This window comes from Artibeus jamaicensis, unplaced genomic scaffold (assembly GCF_021234435.1).
Source record: "Artibeus jamaicensis isolate MK-2021 breed Jamaican fruit bat unplaced genomic scaffold, CSHL_Jam_final contig_548, whole genome shotgun sequence".
Classification (NCBI taxonomy): Eukaryota; Metazoa; Chordata; class Mammalia; order Chiroptera; family Phyllostomidae; genus Artibeus; species Artibeus jamaicensis.
This window is the reverse complement of record NW_026521883.1, coordinates 21,790,003-21,811,382: the sequence shown is the minus strand read 5'-3', so window position 1 is coordinate 21,811,382 and position 21,380 is coordinate 21,790,003. Positions and strand designations below refer to the sequence as shown.

The 21,380-nt window shown below is 40.7% G+C and overlaps 1 protein-coding gene across 3 annotated transcripts in view; it reads left to right on the top strand.

Annotated features, from left to right (window-relative positions):
• GALK2 (galactokinase 2) overlaps positions 1–21,380 on the top strand; it is a 124,227-nt gene that overhangs the window by 82,208 nt on the left and 20,639 nt on the right. For all 3 annotated transcript variants that reach the window (XM_037156518.2, XM_037156517.2, XM_037156519.2), the window contains 2 exons: positions 328–480; positions 10,382–10,592. In XM_037156518.2, coding sequence (XP_037012413.2) covers positions 328–480; positions 10,382–10,592 — 364 coding nt within the window. The remainder of the gene's footprint in view (positions 1–327; positions 481–10,381; positions 10,593–21,380) is intronic.

Genomic DNA, 21,380 nt, shown 5'->3' with positions numbered 1-21,380 from the left:
ATATCTGATCAGGCACTTCAGGTATGTGTCCTGAAGCGTATAGCAGCGTGTAGCACTTCGCTACCGTGTAACACAGCCCGGAAATATACTTGTCTGCTCGACTGCCTTTCCCACTAGATTGTAAGCTCTGTGAGGGCAGGGACAGTCTGTCTTGTTCACTGTTGTATCTTTAATGCCCAGTGTGGTAATAGGAAGTTAGTAAATAATATTTGAAGGAATCAATGCATTTTTAGGAAAAAATTTCCTAAGATATGTAAGTGCATAAATGGCTAACCATTTTCTGAGTTTTAATACATCATCTCTTATGTGTTGCATTTCCTCCAATAGGCCAAGTTGATTGAATTTAGCCCTCTGCGGGCAACTGATGTGAAGCTCCCAAGTGGAGCAGTGTTTGTGATTGCCAGCAGTTGTGTGGAAATGAATAAGGCGGCGACCTCCCATTTCAACACCAGGGTGGTGGAGTGTCGGCTGGCTGCAAAGGTAGGGGCTTGGCAAACTAGAGGAACTTAAGTAAGCTTTCTCTCATTCTGTTTCTCTTTGTTTCCTATTATTTTGTCTCTTCACCGAAAATTTAGGGAAACATTCTGACTGCAGCAATGTTCTAATGGAAGGTCTTTGGGTGAGCAATCCAATTCCAAACTCAGGAGATAAATAAGCCTATAGGAGTACAACCTTTGGCTATTCAGAAGCTGTATGAACTTCACAGTTGCATCTTTTAGGGTGGCACTGGGTCAAAGAGGACAGCTTATGTATGTGAGACACAGGCTGTGGGTTAGGTGTATAGGTGCAAAGATAGTTAGAGGTGATTGATGGGAAGTGACCATAACTGGTCTTGTTTCCTCAACAAAACTGGTCTTGTTTCCTCAACAAAAGTGACGGCAGCCTCACCCTGTGGTCCTCTTACCTGCACCATTTTGTATGGGCCATCACTGGTTACTTTAAAAATCTGTGCCTGGTGTAACCCTCTCTGTGCCCAGAAGACTTCTATGTGTCTACTAGGGAGACACACACCAGGGAAAGTCTTGCCAGTTTTTTGTTCTAAGACCCTTGCCAGTCAAGCCTTAAGTCTGCTTAGGAAGTATGAAGAGCAGCATACAAAAGGATACAGAATAAGAATAGAGAGAGTAAAGAGTTAAAGTTATGGGGGTAAAAATTCCCTTTGTAAATTACATAAATGTCTAACCATTGTGCTGTGTACCTGAAATTAACAGAAAAATATTGACTGTCAACTATAATTGAAAAGTTAAAAAAAGAGAAAAGGAAAGAGAAATAGAAGATGGTTAGTATGTGATCAGGTGGTATGTAACCAGGTGCTCCAAAACATGACACAGAAATGAAATGTTATGGGAGATCCAGAAGAGCCCATGACATGACTAGAAAGTGGGAGAGAATTGAGGCTGGGAGCTGGGGAGTGGAATCTGGGGAGCTCCACTGTGCGTTCTCTCAATCATTCTTCAAAAAGCAGTTAGAATGATGGTTTAGAAATTTAAAACTGCTCAGGTAATTCTCCTACATAACACCTTTCAAAAGCTGCATTTCATCGGAATGAAGTAAAAGTCTTCTTCGGCCCCCGAAGAGCCTTGCTAGACCCAAGGCCTGTGCACCTCATCGCTTCCTCTCCTAGTGTCTCTCCCCCCCTCCACTGCACTCCAGCCCTGAGGCTCACTCTCACCTCAGGGACTTTGCACATGCCCAGAACACTCTTCCTCCAGCCCTCTCTGAAGTCTCAGCCTGCATGTCTCTCAGGAAAGCCTTCCTTGACTTCCTTATTCCCAGACTAAAGTAGGGCCCCTTTTGTATTTCACATCTCAGTAATGGTACTATAACAACTGTTTAACGTCTGCCTTTTCTTTCTGATTTGATTGTACCTGAGAGCCAAGACTGTGTCCCTTTTATATCCCTAATCCCTGGCATTGTGTTTAGGCTGAAGCAGGCACAGGGTAAACATTTGCTGAATAAGTGAATGACTACTCCCTGCCCAGTTTCACAGTTTTTTACAAGTACATATTGTGTGCCCAGCTCTGGGCTAGCTACCCTGGAGATGTGTAGGGTGTAGTTCTCCCTGGTAACTGACTTGCTCCTTCACCCCTTACCTCACTCTCACCCCTGAGCTGTGTGAGGTTGAGGAGAGTAGAGATATGAGGAACCAGAAAGAAATAAGAGGTTTTTTTCCTTGGAAAATTTTGGGGTTAAATTTTTTTACAAAAAAATAATTTTCTTTTAAATTTAAAATTTTTTAAATTTGGAATTTGCTCATATAATTTCTAAAAATTATGTAAAAGATGTGTTTTAATATTAAACTTCCACAGTATGTAATTAGTATGTATACAAGAAGAAGTTGTACAGTAAACTTTTCAATACCAGGGCTTCAGTGACCTTTTCTTATCCTTTAGGACAAGCTTCCTGTTTCAGGAGATGGAAGAAATTAGTGTCTTATTTGTTTGAGGGCTTATTCACGTTGGCCAGTTATTTTGTGGTCGATGAGTAAGTGTTGCCTTCCTGAGGAGACCTCAAACATACACAACATTGTTTTCAAAGCTTTATCACGAAATTAGGTATCCCCTAAGACATCCATACATGGGCTAGAATGAGGACGAAAATGTAAAATGGCTTCCTGTTGTGACTACTCTCTTCCGAAGATTCAAGAAGAAAGTGAGGAATAAAATTTTGATGCTGAATCTCTGTAGGGAAAGTTGTCAGGATAAGGGGCATGTCCTTTGAGCGTTAACTATAAAAAGTGCATCTCTTTTGAAAGCAGTAGCTGAACACCTTAGTTCACTGCAGAACCTCCTGTTTTGAGGATGGCTTCTGAGTGCAATGGTACAACTCCATACAAGTTTTAGAGGAACTTCGGTCAGCAAAATTGGCATATCTGAATTTGGCTTTTTGCCTCATGCTCCTCACAATTGTTGTAGATAAAACACATTGTTTTAAATACTCTGAATTTTTCTCTTTTTAAAGATATGTAAGGAAAAAAAGTGAAAGACTTTATTGAGGTGGAGAATGTTTTTTAAACCATGTTGCAGCAAATCACTGAATCCAAGATTATGTATAAAGAGAAATAAAGATAAAATTGCTAACATGGTCCACACACACACAGATCTTGATGTTAAGATTATGTTTATGCCTGGGAATATGGGCTAGAATTCTGCTAAGCATATATTCCTTACAACATGGTTCCATTTTCCCATTTTCAGTAATTTGTGAATGAATATTTTTGTTTGGATGTGGTCTCATTAAATCAGGAACTAAACTCCCATATTGAAAGTCTAAAGAAGCTTGTCTAAATCTGCACAAACTCTGTTTTCACACAGTAAAATGAAGCGTCAGTGGAGAAATGCTTTCTCAGGATAGTGTTGAAAATGAGACTGATTAGATAAAGTTGCAAATGCCAAAACTGTAATGAATAATATTTTTCCTCTCTAAACTCTATTTTGAAAATAAGTACCTTTTATTCTAAGTACAGGGAAGTACACTAAATCGATAAAGATGGTTTTACTTTGTTTTGCCTTATGTTTATAGTTTCTTCTATTCTTTTAAAAAATCTTATTTCAGTTGTTAGTATGCAATATGATATTAGTTATATTAGTGTCAGGTGTAAAATATAGTGATCTGACATTTTTATACCTTCCAATGGGATCACCCCACTAATTCTGGTGGTCATCTGTCACCACGCAGACATCACAGCCGTACTGACCCAATTGCCCTTCACTTTTCTTACCTCCCAACCCCATTCCTTCTGGTAACTGTCCCTTTGGTCTGTATTCTATTCTATTCTATTCTATTCTATTCTATTCTATTCTATTCTATTCTATTCTATTCTATTTTTTTATCCTCGCCCAAGGATATGCTTATTGATTTGTTTTTAGAGAGAGAAGAAAAAAGGGAGAGAGAGAGAGAGGGAGAGAAACATCAATGTATCTATGTCAGAGAAAAACATCGATTGGTTGCTTCTTGCATGCACCCTGACTGACCAGCGACCGAACCCACAGCCTAGGTATGTGCCCTGACTGGGAATCAAACCCTCAACCTTTTGGTTTATGGGACCACATTCCAACCTACTGAGCTACGCTGGCTAGGGCTCTATCTTTTATTCTTAGATTTTCTTTCTCTCCCTCTCTCTCCTTCCCCCTCCTCTTTTTCCAGCAGGTTCCAAAAACTAATTGATGTAACATCATTAAAAGTCAGTCTTGTAGAGCCAATTTGGACCAAATAAAAGCAAACTCAACAGGGATTTATAATCATCACTTGCGTAAATGATACTTTTAAAAATTAATTTAATTTATTTAATCTTTGTTGTATTTTTTCATTACCATTTAGTCTTCTTATACCCCTGTCCACCCCTCAATCACCACACTGTTGTCCATGTCCATGAGACCTTTTTCCTTTTTGCTCAATCCCTCCACCCGCTAACTCCCCTCCCACTAGCTGTCATCCTGCTCTCCATCTATGAGTCTGTCCCAGTTTTCCTTGTCAGTTCAGTTTGTTCATTAGATTCCGCATATGAGTGAAATCATATGGTTGTAAAATGATTCTTTTAAGTGAAGCACATTTTTATTTTCTTAAATTTACAAAGTATCCAGACATCTTTGATGAGCACAATTTTTTCATATTTTACATGTATTCAGTGGCTTAAACTTTTCCAGAAATGTTTTATGTCTATAAAAGAGAATATCCTTTAGTTATATTGAGGGATAAAATGTGTTGCACCAGTAATAAATATGGGAAATCAAAAAGGGAAGAGAAATTTCAGCACTGCTTTTTGCATACCCCGAGCTCCTTGTGGCAACATGTGAAGCAATGCAGAGAGTTCCATGTGGTCCTTTGACACTTCAAGGAAAATTTGTGCTGTGATCCCTCACAGAGCCAGTTTGGTCAGGGGCCATCACACATCCAGTTTTTTTTTAGCTCCTGCTACTTAGTGGTCAATATGGAACTTATTCTCTGTCCAGCGATAGACTGTGAGGAAAAGTAGGCATGCCATTCTCAGGGCTTTGGCAGTTTCCTTGAATTTGAGTGAGGAAAACCCAAATACCCCAGAATGTAGCCAGTTTCACTGAGACTGTTGATTCAGTCCAGCACACTGGGCTGGAACTCTAGTGTGGAGAATTCCTAGCCTGGTGAGTCCGAGCTGCAGGGCAGAGGACGCACGGACTGGGAAATAGGGTTGGTGTGTGTGGTGGGCCAGGTGGCAGCAGGGCCTGGACTGCTGTGCTGAGGATCACCCAGGCTGGGTCCTGCCAGCGGCAGGAGCCACTAGTGTCGTTAGCAAGGTATTTTGGAAACATTAATCTGGCAGCAGGATCTTCTGCCTTGGATGAAGATAAGTGGGTCTTAAAGTGTCAACTTGAATGGGATAAAAAGGGAGGGATATGAGAGATGCTATGATTGGACCTACTAACAGGTCAGGTTTGAGGCTTTCTGTGATTGGGTTTCTGTCTTCCTTTGGGAATAAACACCATTGTTTGGAAGAAGCTTCCCTTGACTACCCTCCCTACTTCCATTGTGTTAAATGTGCTTTTACATGCCTTACTATATCCCGTATTTTTCTTTGTAGCAGCTTATCCCATTTGGATTTACTTCTTCACTGTGTAATTATCAAACATTTGCCTTCTTGGGTAGTCTGAGCTCCGTGAGGTCAGGAGCCCTGAGTGCCTCATTCACTGCTGTCCACTGAGGGCCTGAGAAGGAGTAGATGCTCAGTAACGCTCATTGCAGGCAGATGAAGGCAAAGTGTTGAGTCCGTAGGGCTGCAGTTTTGCGCTGAAATGATGGAAACTGCCCCTGACGGGTTGGGAGAAGATGGCATGGAAGGTGACTGGAAAGTGGGAGGTGATGAAATCTCCTCATGGAATTTTCTTATAAGTGATTAGATATTTGAGCTTAGATTGTATCCCTGGGCTAGGGCTATAGCCTTCCAATATACTTGTTTTGAGGTAACAATTGAAAGCAAGAGTTGTGTTCAGATTGCTGAGAGAAAGAGTGAGGCAGGAGATCAAAAGGCCAGAGGCTGAAATTGGGAGAGGGCTGCAGTTGAGTGACGAGAGGAGAAAAGTGAGTTATGGATGAATTTCGTGTAAGGACCAGGGAAGTGAGAGGGAAACCAGGAAAATTCATTGCTACAGGAGGCTATGAAACAGGGAACATGAAGAATAGAGATAACAAAGAGTGCCAGAGCCACTGGTTCCTTAAGGAATAAGAGGGCTGGGAAAAATTCAGTGGCTTTGGAAGTGGTTTTGGGGATAAGGAAGGGCCTCCATACTCAATAGTTTGAGTGGCTACTAAGGACCAGGAAGCAGTGACGCTGGGCTGCTGGTCCTAGTTGTTGGGCAGCGAAGGAGAAGGAGAAATGAAGAATAGTAGTTTTAGGAATAAGATGTTTTAAGACTGGCAACATCTGTATATGTTTGAAGACCCAGGAATAAGTGTCAGGTGGGAGAGAACTAGCTAGAGAGGCAGCGAAATGTGGAGAGGGAAGGAAACCTGACCCTCGCAGAGTGCCTCTTTCTGGGCTGGGAAAGGTGCTAGATGTCTTTTTTTATCTTATATAATCTTCACAATAGCTTGTGAAGTAGCCATTGAGTGTCCCACTTTACCTGGGAATTTCCTGCCGAGGTAGGTTGTGACTTGTTTTAAGTAAGCGCAGCAGTCCACATCTCTCTTTGCCCCTCTTCTCTCCGTGACTCTTAGGAGTTAGGCGTCCAGAGCATGCTGCTTGGGGATGCCATGGACAGCCTATGCAGACGGTGCAGGGAGGAGGTCCACTGTGCCCAGCTGCGTAGATTTCTTCTGTACCCTGCAGCTAATGTAGAGAACAGGAACAGCAGCTGGAAGGAGGTGAGGGGGAGGTGAGCGAAACAAAGAAGTGTGGGTAATAAAAACAGCTATGTATGATCCCATTTATTTCAAACTATATGTTTGTAGGTGTGCATAAAGTGTGCGTGAAGAAATGTATGATAGGATGGCTGTCAAAATGACAGTTGGCAGTTATCTCATTGGGTGATTATAGATGATTTATTTTACTTTAATTTTTTGTACTTTGAACTGTATGTTTTTTGCAGTTTTAGAAAAATGGTGTGTGAGTTGTGTAATCAGAAACAAGAACACAGCTGCTTTTATTGTGTGGGGAAAAACTTGAGTGAATTGTTTTTAGAGGTAAAGCAGAAAGGGATTAGAAATTTTACCCTTTGCTGACCTGGTGAGGAGCCAACTTGGTACTTTTCCCATTGGTTTGTTAATAGTGCCACATGTCATGAGAACGTCAAAGAGAGGTAGGTTTGACAGACAGGCCCCTGTCTTAGCATTCTCCTTCCTACCCTACCCTCTCACTGAAAGTCCCAGGGATGCTCAGACTGAGGGCTCTTTCTAAGTGCAGGAGAGTGTCTAGTTTGCACCTGGGACAACCTGGATGTGCTAGTGAGCTAATTCCCTTTGGAAGCAGCCCTCAATCAATGACAGATGAGAATCAGTGGGTAAATGGCCCAGCTTTCTTTCCCTGGGGTAGATTACATCTGAGGTTTACATATAGCGGTCCTAGAGGGTCCAGCAGGCCCGCCTCACTGGACCATGTCAGTGCACCTCATATTGGCTTCTCTTCCAGTCTCGCTCTCCTCCCTCTCTCAGTGTTTCTGGGTATCACTGACCCTTTGAATTCTTGTCTTAGGCTCTTCTTCCTAGGGGAACCAACTTAAGATGGGGCCCTAGTGCTATTTATCTGCCCCTTTCCATGACTGTGGGCAGAGCACTTGTTTCCTGCTTTCTTGTCCACAGAGCAAGGAACAGGCTCAAGAGACCACCTGGAAGTGGTATCTCATATGAACATTAATGTTTGCTGTGGTGAAAAGAAAATAGTGGATGTTGACAAAGAACTGCTTTCTTTGATTTTTCCCACCCTACTGTTAAAGTGAGGAGCTTGTGATGAAATGACCTACATCCCTGATTCATAGCCCTGCTTCACCAGTGTGAAGTGGGCCAGCCACCAGGGCTGTAAGTGGCAAATTCCTGCATGAAGTTCTGTCTTTGAGCAACAGAGATCTTACCCACCCCCTTCCCTCATATGCAAGTCATCCTTCTGTTTCCTGAGCCAAATTTCAAAGGGCTTAAGCGGGGTTTCTAGTTTACTCCTACAATGTAGTGTACATGTGCAGCTGTCATTAAGGGCATGTGGTAGATGTCATTCTTATTGAAATACACACCAAATTGGCTGTGTGGATCGTCCAGCTGAGGGTTAAGTGAATCCAAAAGCAAACTGGGCTATTGCTGGAGTGGATGTGAACCTCTGTGTGTTAGGGCTTCTGTCTGTGCTAGAAAGGCACACAGGGAAGCCGCCTTTGACAACCTCGTAGACACCAGGTGTCCCTTGCAGACTTTCTCCCCGTGCGCCAGTTTCCTGGGATATAGCAACTGAGGCAGTGTGACTATGGCAACTTAGAGGTCATTGGAATTTAGAGAGATATGAGCCAGAGGTTTAGAGATCATTCTTAGGACGAGCTCATGCTCATTACTTGGGAGCCGTTCTTTGATGTTTTCTTCTTTTTCTCCTTCTTCTCCTTGTCCTTTTTCCTTGAAGGAACCCATCTATCAAAGTGTTTTTTAAATCACTGGAATGTTTACTTCTAACACCAATCTTAGTTTATTCTTTGAAAACCATTTCTACGACTGAGAGGTGATTTAAACTAATAGGAGTAGCAGGACGTAGATGTCAGCCAGACCTCACTGAGAATGTGGCCTTGGGGAAGCAAGGCATAGGACCTGGGTTCAACTTCCAACTTTGTTTCTTTGGACAAGTCACTTACTCTCATCTCTTAAATGGAGTAATAGCACCTATCTCACAGAGCTGCCAAAGATGAAAAGAAATAAAAAGGCACATTTCGAATCATTTTGTAGCACCATACAAGCTTCATTGCTTATCTCAGTTGGATTTGGGTTTGTATTTCAAGAAAGCATCATTCTCAGAGATCATCGACTTCACCTCTTTTTCTATATAAAATAAATACATTATATGTTTTTCTCTTGCATTATGTATGCCTTTATAAGTTTTCTGAAATTTTATTTTTGGAATGTAGACCATGACTGAATAAATTAAAAGGATGAATGAATGAACGGGTCAGGCTGTAGAGGCATCCAATCTAACACCACTAATAAACACTAACAAAGTGTGCTAAGCAAGCAAGGTCGGAAGAAAGGTTTTTGTTTGTGTTTTTGTTTGAAAAATGGCATCAGGTTCTGTGAAATCATTGAACAGGAAAATATAATCCTATTGTCTTTTTTTCCAAGTTCTGCCTGAAATCATTAACTTCTTTTAAATGTATGACCCAGAGGTTTAAAAAGACTAATAAATGTAAGAACTGATGTTATTAACATTTGTCAGAAGTGAGTAGCCCTAAGCAGAGTGCAGTGCTCTTTTGGTAAACCCCGCTTCCTGTTGGAAAGAAAGAAAATCAAATCATGAGCATAATAGGCGAGTAAATCAGACGCACATTGCCTTGAAGACTGATTTCCCCTTCTTCCTTGCTTCTTTCTGCTGTTTGTGCTGTCTGCACCTGCTGTCTCCACACCCAGGGACTGAATTTTACAGGCCTCTGGAAGAGAGAGATCTTTGCTGTTTTGATTGTTTCCCACCTACTCTGAAGTGTTCAGTTAGTGGTTTTGAGGGGGGAGTGAGGGAAACAGATTCTGGTTGGGGGTTCAAGCAAGTGGACCTGGTCACAAAGGTTTGGTTTGTACTCAACCGCCTTCAGCTGATGGAGAGGGTGCCTCAGAATGCAACTGGAAGCCAGACTCTTTTCTTGAGGGTGGAGAAACATACAGCTCTACCAGTACCAGCAACCTAATGCAATGGATGTTCATAAGGTCACCAATGAGGTTTTCATTTAAAATCTGGGACTTTACTCTGAACACCCAGATACTTAAATTCATTTGCCATTTCAAAGAGGCATGGAGTAAACAGGAAGTACTCTAATGCAATTGGGCATACAGTATCCACCTCAGGACCCAGGTCATGAGAGATTTGTGTAGGGTGTTTTTTTTGGTATACTTTACAGAGAGTGATATATTAGGGATGAGCTGAATGGGATAAAAGAACAGAATTATTCAAAGAAATAGCCCTGAGGAAAAGGGATGACAGGCAAAAAAAATTGGTGGAATATTGGTTTTTATTTTTATTTTTTTGAGAAAAATGCTTAACTAGCCTGTGACTGTCATACAAGCATGCTTAATTCCAAACATCTGAACCCAGTGTGCATTTTCAAGCAATGGTGGGAAGTCTGGATAGGTTGAGTGGAAAAAAGCAAAATAAAAACAGCTTGAATTTGGCTAATTAAAGTAACACACACCAATTTCTGTAGTGAATACTGACCATTATCTTGGTTTCAACTTGCAGCTCTTGGCTAAGTACAAAGGCTTGCAATGGGGTAAAGTGCAGCGGCTAGAGGAAGTGCAGGCTGACCTCGGGGTCACTCTGGAAGAAATGCTGCTGATCACAGAGGATGCTCTTCACCCTGAGCCTTACAGCCCAGAGGAGGTTTGTAGGTGTCTGGGAATTAGCCTGCAGGAATTTCGGACCCAAATCCTGAGTCCAAATACTCAAGATGGTAAGTCTGCTGGAGAAAATGAGGGCATGGGTTGCTCCTCCACTCACGGCTGAAAAGTCTACAACTTCCACAAAGGATCTTGCTGGATCTGAAGCATGCTGGAGGGGGTTTGGAGAATGGGTGTGTTTTAGCAAAATTAACTATCTAAATTCTTGGTTTCATTAAATTCATTTTTTCACTCACCAACAAACATTTCTTGGTCTGCTATATGCCAGGTATTCTGGTGAGGCAAAGGTGAATGTTACAAGGCTCCTGACCTCAAGAAGTTCATAATTCAATAGTCTTCCCCTTTTCATCTTCTTTTTTACCCCTACCTGTTTTTCTATTATATAAAAATGTCGAGGTGTGAGCAGTGCTCACAACTGCTGTGGAACAACACTTTGGATGGGACACCAGGAAGTCTTCACTGCCTAGGTTGAGACTTGTGGCCACTTTTGTGTGGAAGCCTCTTCAATTTACCTGCTGCTTTCAAGTAAATTTTTTTTTTTACTAATAAATCAGATACCTGAGATGAAGGCCAGGTAAAAGTTGGAGGTACAGAATAAAGCCTGGGGGTATTTTTTCAATTCTTAGAAGTAAAGGAGGGAATTTCAGGAGAAAAGGGGGAAGGATTTATAGGAACTAGTATAAAGGACACATGGACAACAACTAAGGGGAGTGGAAATGGGAGGGAGGTGGGAGCATGGGGGGATGGGCAGGGATGGGAGTAAAAGACAGAAAACTGTACTTGAACAATAATTAAATTAAAAAAAGAAGTAAAGGTTGTTTATTTGTCAGTGCTGGGTGCAGAGACATCTAGCTAAGATCCAATGGTTTCTTGAGGGAGAGTTGGGAGGGTGGGATCTTAGAACAAAGGTCAACCTCAGAGCCTCATTTCCATCCCATCCCATTCAGTTCAGCCCTTCAATTGGTTATTGAATGCCAACAGTGGATTGGTCTGCCAAGTAATGTCTTAAAGACTGCAATGACTGACTGATAGCTCTCAGCTAAGATAAAGGAATCATTGGAGGGCAGAGAGGTGGTTTTGGTTTCCAACACTGTTAGGTCCAATTTAATTTGATGAACATTTACTGAGTTTGTAGAACTGAGATGACCACGCTGGCTGCAGGCTAAATTAGACTTGCCACCTGTTTTTGTGAAATGGGCTTTTGCTGGAGCATAGCCATAATTAGCCATGGCTGCTTTTGTACTGTAGCAGCACAGTTGAGTGCTTGTGACAGAGACTGAACAGTCCACAAAACCTAAAGTATTTACTCTCTCACCCTTTGCAGAAAAAGTCTGCTGACCTCCATGCAAGAAAGGCAGTATACCAAAGCCACTCTTCTTGGATTAGAGTTTTAGGCTTCTTTACTTACTAGATTTGTGACTGTTATCTTAGTTTTATATGTAATAGGTTTAACAGGAATACCCCCCTTAAAAGAGTAATCTGTGTAATGTGCTAAGAGCCTGGTGTGATAATGGAGGTGCTCATAAATGGGAGCTGCTTTTGTTATTTCTCCTTCCCTCTCCTCCTGCATCTCCTCTAGGATTGAGGCTGAGCATTGGGAACACAAAGATAAACACAACAGGGTTCTATCTTCATAGAGTTTACAAAGAAGCTAGAGAAACTGATAAAGAAACTGCAAAAGCTTTTTAGATTGCCATTTATTGAATGGCAATCTAAATCTTTAGCCTATTGTATGTGTTTGCTTCCTCTGTCAAATATTTTTAAGTATTTTTTATTAACTATGCTATTACAGTTGTCCCACTTTTTCCTCCTTTGTCCCCCTCCACCTGGTACCTCCTGTCTCCCTTCAATCTGAACCTCCCCCCTTAGTTCATCTCCATGGGTCATGCATAGAAGTTCTTTGGCTACTCCATTTCCTGCACTATTCTGAACATTCACTGTCTATTTTGTACCTACCAATTATGCTTCTTAATCCCTGAACCTTTTCCTCCATTCTCCCCCTTTCTCCTCTCAGTTGATAACCCTCCAAATGATCTCTGTATCTCTGAATCTGTTTCTATTCTGGTTGTTTGCTTAGTTGTTTCTGTTTTTGTTTTTGTTTTTTAGATTCAGTTGTTGAAGGTTGTGAGTTTGTTGTCATTTTAATGTTCATAGTTTTGCTTTACTTCTTTTTCTTAAATGAGTTCCTTTAACATTTCATGTAATGATGGCTTGGTGATGATGAATTCCTTTAGCTTTACCTTCTCTGGGAAGCACTTTATCTGCCCTTTCATTCTAAATGATAGCTTTGCTGGATAGAGTAATCTAGGCTGTAGGTCCTTGCTTTTTTATCACTTTGAATATTTTTTGCCAGTATTTTCTTGCCTGCAAAGTTTCTTTTGGGAAATCAGCTGATATCTTATGGGAATTCATTTGTAGGTAACTCTCTGCCATTCTCTTGCTGCTCCCAAAGAAGTTGGACCCAAGAAGGAACACACCAAGGCACATCATAATTATATTAGCCAAGATTAAAATGAAGGAGAGAATCCTAGAAGCAGCAAGAGATAAGGGGACAGTCACCTACAAAGGAGTTCCCATCAGACTGTCAGCTGATTTCTCAAAAGAGACCTTACAGGCAAGAAGGGGCTGGAAAGAAGTATTCCAAGTCATGAAATCCAAAGACCTACATCCAAGATTGATCTATCCAGCAAAGCTTTCATTTAGAATGGAAGGACAGATAAAGTGCTTCTCAGATAAGATCAAATTCAAGAAGTTCATCATCACCAAGCCCTTATTATGTGAAATGTTAAAGGGATTTACCTAAGAAAAAGAAGATAAAAAAGATGAACAGTGAAAGGACAGCAAACTCACAGTTATCAAGAACCACACCTAAAACAAAAACAAACTAAGAGGACAGCTAGATTAGGAGCAGAACCATAGAAATGAAGATCACGTGGAGGATTAGCAACAGGGGAGTGGGAGAAGGAGAAGGGGGGAGAAGGTACAGAAAATGAGTAGCATAGACAGCAGGTAGAAAATAGATGGGGGAGGGCAAGAATAGTATGGGAAATATAGAATCTAAAGAACTTGAGACACATGGTCATAAACTAAAGGGGGGGAATGGTGGGGGAGGGGTGTGCAGGGTGGAGGGGAATGAAGGGGGAAATAGAACTGTAATGGCATAATCAATAAAATATATTTAAAAAATACAAAAAAAAGATTCTCTCTTTATCTTTAACCTCTGGCCTTTTAATTTTGATTTGGTTTGGTGTGGTCCTCTTTGGGTCCAACTTGTTTGGGATTCTCTGTGCTTCCTGGACTTGTATGTATATTTTCTATGCCAAAGTAAGAAAGTTTTCTTTCATTATTTTTTCAAATAAGTTTTCAATTTCTTGTTCTTCCTCTTCTTTTTCTGGCACCCCATATGATTTGGATGTTGGCAGTTTAGGAGATGTCTCAACGTCATCTTACACTCTCCTCATTTTTCTGAATTCTTGTTTCTTTCTGTTCTGGTTGAATGTTTATTTCTTCCTTATATTCCAAATCATTGATTTGAATTCTGGCTTCTTTCCCTTTACCGTTGATTGCCTATGGACTTTTCTTTATTTCACTAAGTGTAACCTTCATTTCTTCCCTTATGTTTTTGCCATACTCAATGAGCATCCTGATCACCAATGAACATACTCTGAGCATCCTGATCACCATTGTTTTGATAAGCTGGCTATCTCTGTTTCATTTAGTTCTTCTTCTGGGGTTTTGTTCTGTGCTTTCATTTGGGCCATATTTCTTTGTCTCCTCAATTTGGAAGCCTCCCTGTGTTTGTTCCTGTATATAAGGTAGATTTGCTCTGATTCCCTGTGTTAGTGTACCTGTTAAGTTGCATCAGGCAGAGCCTTGGGTATTCGCCAGGGTGGGGCAACCTGCTTTATCACTTCATGTTTCTGTATGGTGGCAGGGGCTGGAGAAGGGACAATTCGGCAACTGGCTTCTGGAGGTTTGCCTGGCACATGGCCTATTTTCAGTTTCTGTTTGCAACTGGCAGCCTTCTTGCTGCTGCCCTGGTGGTGATTCCCAGAGCAGGTGGTTTAGCATATGTTCTAAGTCCATGTGTGCCTGGACTCTCCTGAGAGACTGGCATTTTCTTCCATTGTCCCAACCCCCACTGTTTTTTACAGCCAGAAGTTATAAGGCTCATCTTCCTGACACTGGAACCCTGGGCTATGCAGTTGGGCCTGGTGCTGGAATTGCTTGCTTCCCTGATAATCCTCCCAATTTTTATCAAACACATGTGAATGTGGCACTGCCTATTCTGCCACCACTGCCACCTCACCATGCCACACCACATCCTCTCTGCCCCTCCTACTCAACTGGATGAATATGGCTTCTTTAAATCCTTGGTTGTCAGACTTTCATACAGTTTGATTTTCAGGTTCTTTCTTTTGAGGTTAGTTGTAATTCTTCTTGTGGTTGTGCAAAGAGACAAAGGATGTCTAGTTGTACCTCCATCTTGATTGGAAGTCTCCTCTGTCGAATACTAATTGATTATAAAGACATGGGTTTATTTCTGGCTTCTTTCTTCTGTTCCATTGATCTATGTGTCCCAGTGCCATGCTGTTTTGATTACTATGACCTTAATAGTACAGTTTGATATTAGGTAGCATGATATGTTCAACTTTGTTCTTTCTCAGGATTACTGTTGCTCTTTGGGGCCTTTTATGGTTCCATATAAATTTTTGAAATATTTGTTCTAGTTTTGTGAAATACATCATTGGTATCTTGATAGGAATTTCATTGAATATATAGATTACTTAAGGAAATCATCAATGAAAGAAAAATACAACCCACTGAATGGGAGAAAATATTTACCCATACATCTGATAAGGGGTTAATATCCAAAATTTATGAAGAACCTATAAAACTCAACACCCAAGCCCCCCAAATAATCCAATTAAAAGATCAACAAAATACCTGAATAGACAGTTCTTCAGTAGACATATGAAAACATGCTCAATGTCATTCATCATCAGAGAAATACAAATTAAAATCACAATGACATATCACCACACACCGGTCAGAATGGCTATCATCAGTAAATCGACAAATGATGGACAGGATGTGGAGAAAGGGGAACCCTTTTGTACTATTGGTGGGAATGCAGACTGGTGCTGCCACTGTGGAAAGCAGTGTGGAGATACTTCAGGAAACTGAAAATGGACCACCTTAGGACCCAGCAATTCTACTTCTGGAAATTTATCCAAAGAAACAACACGAATTCAAAAGAATATAAGTCCCCTTCTTTTCATTTACAATTGCCAGGATTTGGAAGCAGCCCAAGTATCCATTAGTAGATGAGTGGATAAAACAACTATGGGGCATTTACACAATGGACACAATGGAATATTACTTGGCTGTAAAAAAAAAATTTTACCCTTTGCAACAGCATGGATAGACCTAGAGAATGTTATGCTAAGTGAAATAAGCCAGTCAGAGAAAGACAAGTACTATATAATTTCACTGATATGTGGAATCTAGTGAACAAACTGAAAAACAAGCAAAATAAAGACAGACTCATAGATGGAGAGCAGGCTGACAGTTCTGGCAGCAGGGGTTAGAAGGTGGAGAGATTGAGCAAAAAGGCAAAAGGACTCCTGGACATGGACAACAGAGTGGTGATTATAGGGGGAGGAGGGCATAAGGAGGATAAATAGTAATGGAAAAAGGTACAATAAAAAACCATTTAAATAAGAAAAGACAAATCTGACCCAGCATGGAGTAATGATTGCTGTGATGGCAGTGTATACATGGGTCTTGGGAGACCAGAAAAGACAGAGGTCAGAGCTGGTTTTACTAAGGAGATAGTAATTAGACAAGAGTTAGAGAACAAATAGGTATTTCCAACATAGACAAGCATTTAGAAAGAAAAAACAGCAAGTGCATAGATGGCGAGGAGTGAGGGAGGATTATGCACCCAGAGAAATACAATTAGTTGAGTGATTTTTAAAAAATTATATACATAGCAGTCAGTGATTTATTAGGCTGAGTTTGTAGAAAGGCCCAGATTACCAATGGTCTTGTTGGATACTTTGTGTTTTACATAGTTAGTGAAATGTAAGTTGAATGAAGAAGTTGGGTAGGGCATTGGATAAGGAGTGTTTCCAGGAAACACTCCTGGAAATATAGAGTTTATATTTTCACTTAAGAAACTGACCAGTTTCTTTAATTTAACCAATGTATATACTGGCTTAATTGGGCTGCGTATTATGCTGGATGCTGGGATACAAAGATAAATAGAACACAATCTCTACCTTATAGTGACCAAGTGTCTAATGGAAGGGAATGCTACACAACAATCACAGTAAATAACACCCTCTTCAATAAAGGTATTTATTAAGGGTCTTGAGAGTATGAAGGAGAGAATGACTAAATACCTGGAAAATGTGGCTTGAATTTGAGCTGAATCTTAAAGTTATGGACTTCCCAAGCTGTGAGGGGTGAGAGGTCATTCTAGGCAGAGTATAGCCAGAGAAAAGACATAGAGACATGAGGAGTATTTGAACATGTGCTAAGAGGAATTGTGTGCGGTATGAGTTTGATGCAAAAATACTATTTAAAGGGAAGTCAGTTAAGGGGCCATTATTCTACTCTCCATCATCACATAAGAGCCTGAAATTGTGGATTGTTGATGGATATTACAACAGGTAGATTCTTAAGACTGGAAAGGAGAATTCCGTTGTAATTAAAAATTGCTCGTGTCTAGGAAGGAAGGGAGGGAAAGAAGAAAGAGAAAAAGGAAGAAAAGGAACAGAAAGTAAGGAAGGTTAAGGTATGGATGCTGAGAAAGGGAATTATAATATAGGAAGTGATTTGGGGACAAGATAGATGATGAGTGAATATATATGTTTGTTTGGTGATATGGCAAAGCATCTAAATAAAGATGTAGAAGATATAAAAATCCAAACTATATAATTAGATTTGGGAATTTTTGGTGAAGAAGCAAAGAACCCTGATAGACACTGAGAATATTCACTGTCAAATGATCTTAAAGCAGTCTTATCATGATGCCACTTCTTAGTTCAAAAACCTTTAGAGACTTACCATTACCTCATTGCCTAACTCCTTAAATGGATGTTAAGTTTTTTCTCATTTGGCCTGAACTGTCCTGTGCGGCTCCCTTTTGAGTCCGTGCCTGTCCATGTGGACCATGTCTTGGCTGCACCATTTCACATACTAATTGCATCTTGATTTCGACTGTGGGCTTCTAATCCTAAATATCACTGTCCTTTTCTGGCTGGATCTTTCCTTTTTGCTTGAAATATAGTTCCTACCTATCTTAAAAGTTCAATATAATTTTTTATTTCTTCCGTATTCTTCTCATTCCATAGCCTCTTCTCTATTTATGTTTCTTTTTCTCTGCATCTGCCTTTCTTTCTTCCCCCTCTTTTCTTAAGCATGTTTTTGAATAAGTTAATTTCTCAGGAAGCCCTGGGAAACCACACAGGATAATTTGCTAATCATAGGCCACGTATTGTTCTTTATATATATATATTTAAGTTTTTACCCCTGAAGAATAAGGATTACATTGTTTTTGTAGGAAATGATGCATGCTTAATCTTTCCTCTTTCCCCAGAACAACTTCCCTACTGGCCCACTTGCACCACTTTCTGTAATTTACTTTTGTTTTCTTCTTTTTCAGTAAACCTAAATTGAATGAATGAATCCATTTTGTAGTTCTCAAAAGGTTGCCCCTTTTGCTTTTGGAATGGATAAATAAAAAAAAAAAAGCATTATGCTGAGTGAAATAGGCCAGGCATTGAAGGACAAATACCATATGATCTCACCTTTGACAGGAAGCTAAAGAATAAAACAAATGAGCAAACAGAACAAAAACAAAGACACTGAAATAGAGAACAAGTGGGCAGCGACCAGAGGGGAGAGGGAAGGGAACTTAAGGGGAAAAAGGGGGAGGGATTTTGGGGAACAAGTATGAGGGACGCAGAGATGAGACTGGGAGGGGGGGGAATGGGGGGGAGAAATAGATTAAAAAAATGTACTTGAAAAGTAACTAAATAAAATTTAATATTAAAAAAAAATTAATGTCACTTGATTTACTCCCTGGATCTAGACATCCAACCTCAGCCAAATTGCCAGCTGAATTCTCTTGGCACTCCATTTTAACTTTAGGGATTAATGTTTTTTCATATTTTTGCCTTGTGCCTTCTGAGTTTATGCTTTGATTGGTCTAAGACTTTAAGCAAACGTTTCTCTTAACTCTCCGGAAGATGCAGGGCTTATTGAATGTGGCACTGTACTTAGACTGTGTGAATGGAAGCAAAAATGACATATACCCCCAGCAGAGGACTCTGGAGGGGGCTGTCACCCCTTTATTCCAGGTTCCTACACTTTAGCCTGCTTAGTTTTGATTTAAACTAATATTTTGATCATGGAACTCCATTTCTTTCTTAAAGGGATATAGAATTTGATGTTTCCTTAATGCCCAAATTTGCTTTCCTTCTTTAACTGGGTATGAGTGTGAGTTGGGAGATGTTGACCTTGAGATGACAGTGTAGAGAGAGATGTTTCTAATCAAACTGTGGCTTGCAGCCTGTGCTAAACCATCCTGACTTCCAAAGGCCCATGTGCAATTATTATTTTCTTTTTCCAAAATTTTAATAATTAAATTTAGAAATGCTTAGAGGCCATTGAAATTAAACACACATACACACACAAAGCAAAATTCTCAAATTCTTTAGATGTTATTTAGAATGGCCACAATTTATAACTAGGAACTGGCTAGGAATAATTTAACCATTTTATGTCAGGCCTTGGCCACAGGTAGGAATTACCTGAGGGTGTGGTACAGTGTCTGAGTTTCTAAAGGCTCAGGGGCCAAGCTGATTTGGGAGGGGTGTGACCCAAGAGGAAAAGGTGAAGCTGTGGTCAGAGCCAGCAGAGACAGGTACATATCTGTAGGACAGCAGATAAGTTAAGAATATGCACTGGAGGATGAACAGAGGAGTCCATGAGGAATTCAATGGAGGCTGAGGTAGAAAATGGGTCAGGTAGTTGGGTGCCAGTTTAAAAGGGAAAATTTATCAGGAGCATTCCTTTTTGGGAGGCCCAGCTTGTGCTCTGTGTTGGGGTGGCCCTGCTACTTAGAAGCACCAGGCCGAGCTGGAGACAAATCTCATTGTTTGGACTACCAGCTTTGCCTGTGCTGGCCAGTGGCTGAGTAATTCAGCTGGGTTCTGTGATCTCCAAGTTCACGAGTGCTAATCATGGCTTTGAGCAAGCACTGACAGACTACTCTTTAGGAGGAGGGTATCTAGAGCTACCCCCCACCCCACCTCCCCCGTGCACCTTGCAAAAAACCACAAAAAACTTGTGATTTACTTTAAGGTTTATGTATTACTCTTCACCCATATCACTTGATTTTAGTCTCACAACAACCCTGGGGCACATGGTTATATCCTCCCTTCACAGCGAGGAAACTGAGGTCAGAGAGTTACATGTGTACATGTGCTTACAAGACTGCGGAGGCAGGGAGTGCTAGAGCCAGCTCCCAAATCCCAGTCTTCTGATGCAGTCCAATTCTCTTTCTGCCATAACTCTTTTCTCAGCCTATCAACAAGCTGGCCTTCACAATCCTGCACCAAGAAAGGGAGATAGTGTCGAATTTTGACTTTGCTTGGCTGTGTTTCATTTTTTCCCCTAAAACTAAAGAAAGGTCATGAAGATGGGTTACTTTGTGCTTAAAGAATTTCCTTTAGTCTATTTCCCTTTCTGGTGCTTTGGCCCTAGAAGGTGTAAAACCGTGTGGTATTCAGTAGCTTGCTTAATGTAAGGAGCAAACCCAGTTTGTCCAGAATATGCTTGAGCTGTTATGTTATACAAGAACTGTGAGAAGTGCTATAGAATTTTTCTCATTTGATAAAAGTCTTCTCATAGATGATCATAGTTAAATTTAAGGAAAAAAATTTCAATCTAATGGAAAAGTATAAAGGTATAAAAAGAGTCAGTTGATCAGTAATGTCAATTTCCAGTGAACTGTTTTCAGATATTGAGAAAACTGATTTAAAAATAGGTTATGAAATATCAAACACTAAATTCTATGATCTCAACACATTCAATTGTTTTTCATATAAGAATTTGGAAAGAAAAGTTTTTCATAAAGAGCCTAGAAGAAACTCCAAAGGAAATTATTGACCTCTCTGGAGTTTGCAGATACTGGTGTAGCAGAAATCCCGGAAATCTGTGTGAGACCAAATAAAAGTCCTTTAGTGTTGTCTGTCACTTCTCAGCTGTTGATTGCTCAGCTGTCTGGCCACAGGAGGCAGAATCATGCCAAAAGTTCCTTTCTAGGAAAAAGTGGGCTAAAGTGTAATGCTAGATCACTTGGAGATGATGTTTCCTCTCTGAACTTTCCTCCTCCTTCAGATGTGTGCATTATACACCCCTATTCTGTGGTTCACCTTCCCTCTTTAGTGATTTAAGGTGCTAAAAATGAATGTGAACATACTTTTATTAAGTGTGATTTTAGAAACACAGCATCTGAAAACTCAACTTCTGTAAGAACACCCAGAACCTGTGCGATGGTTGCCAAGGACTGGCTGTTGCCTGAGCCACTGTGGGGTGGGCTGGAGCACAAACCCCCCTCTTATCCCACATGGCTGATAATGGTAACCTTGTTTCTGTCTCCTGAGGCCATTCTGGAGTCACAAAAGCAGAATCCTGGAGTTTCTATCCACTCGTGTGAGAGTTTTAAGAGCTACAATGAAACAAATTCTGAAGGTACATGTTGTTGAGGAATTGACCCCTGCTGTAGTCTTAAACACACTTGACCATCTTGGACTGAGTCAGGCCCA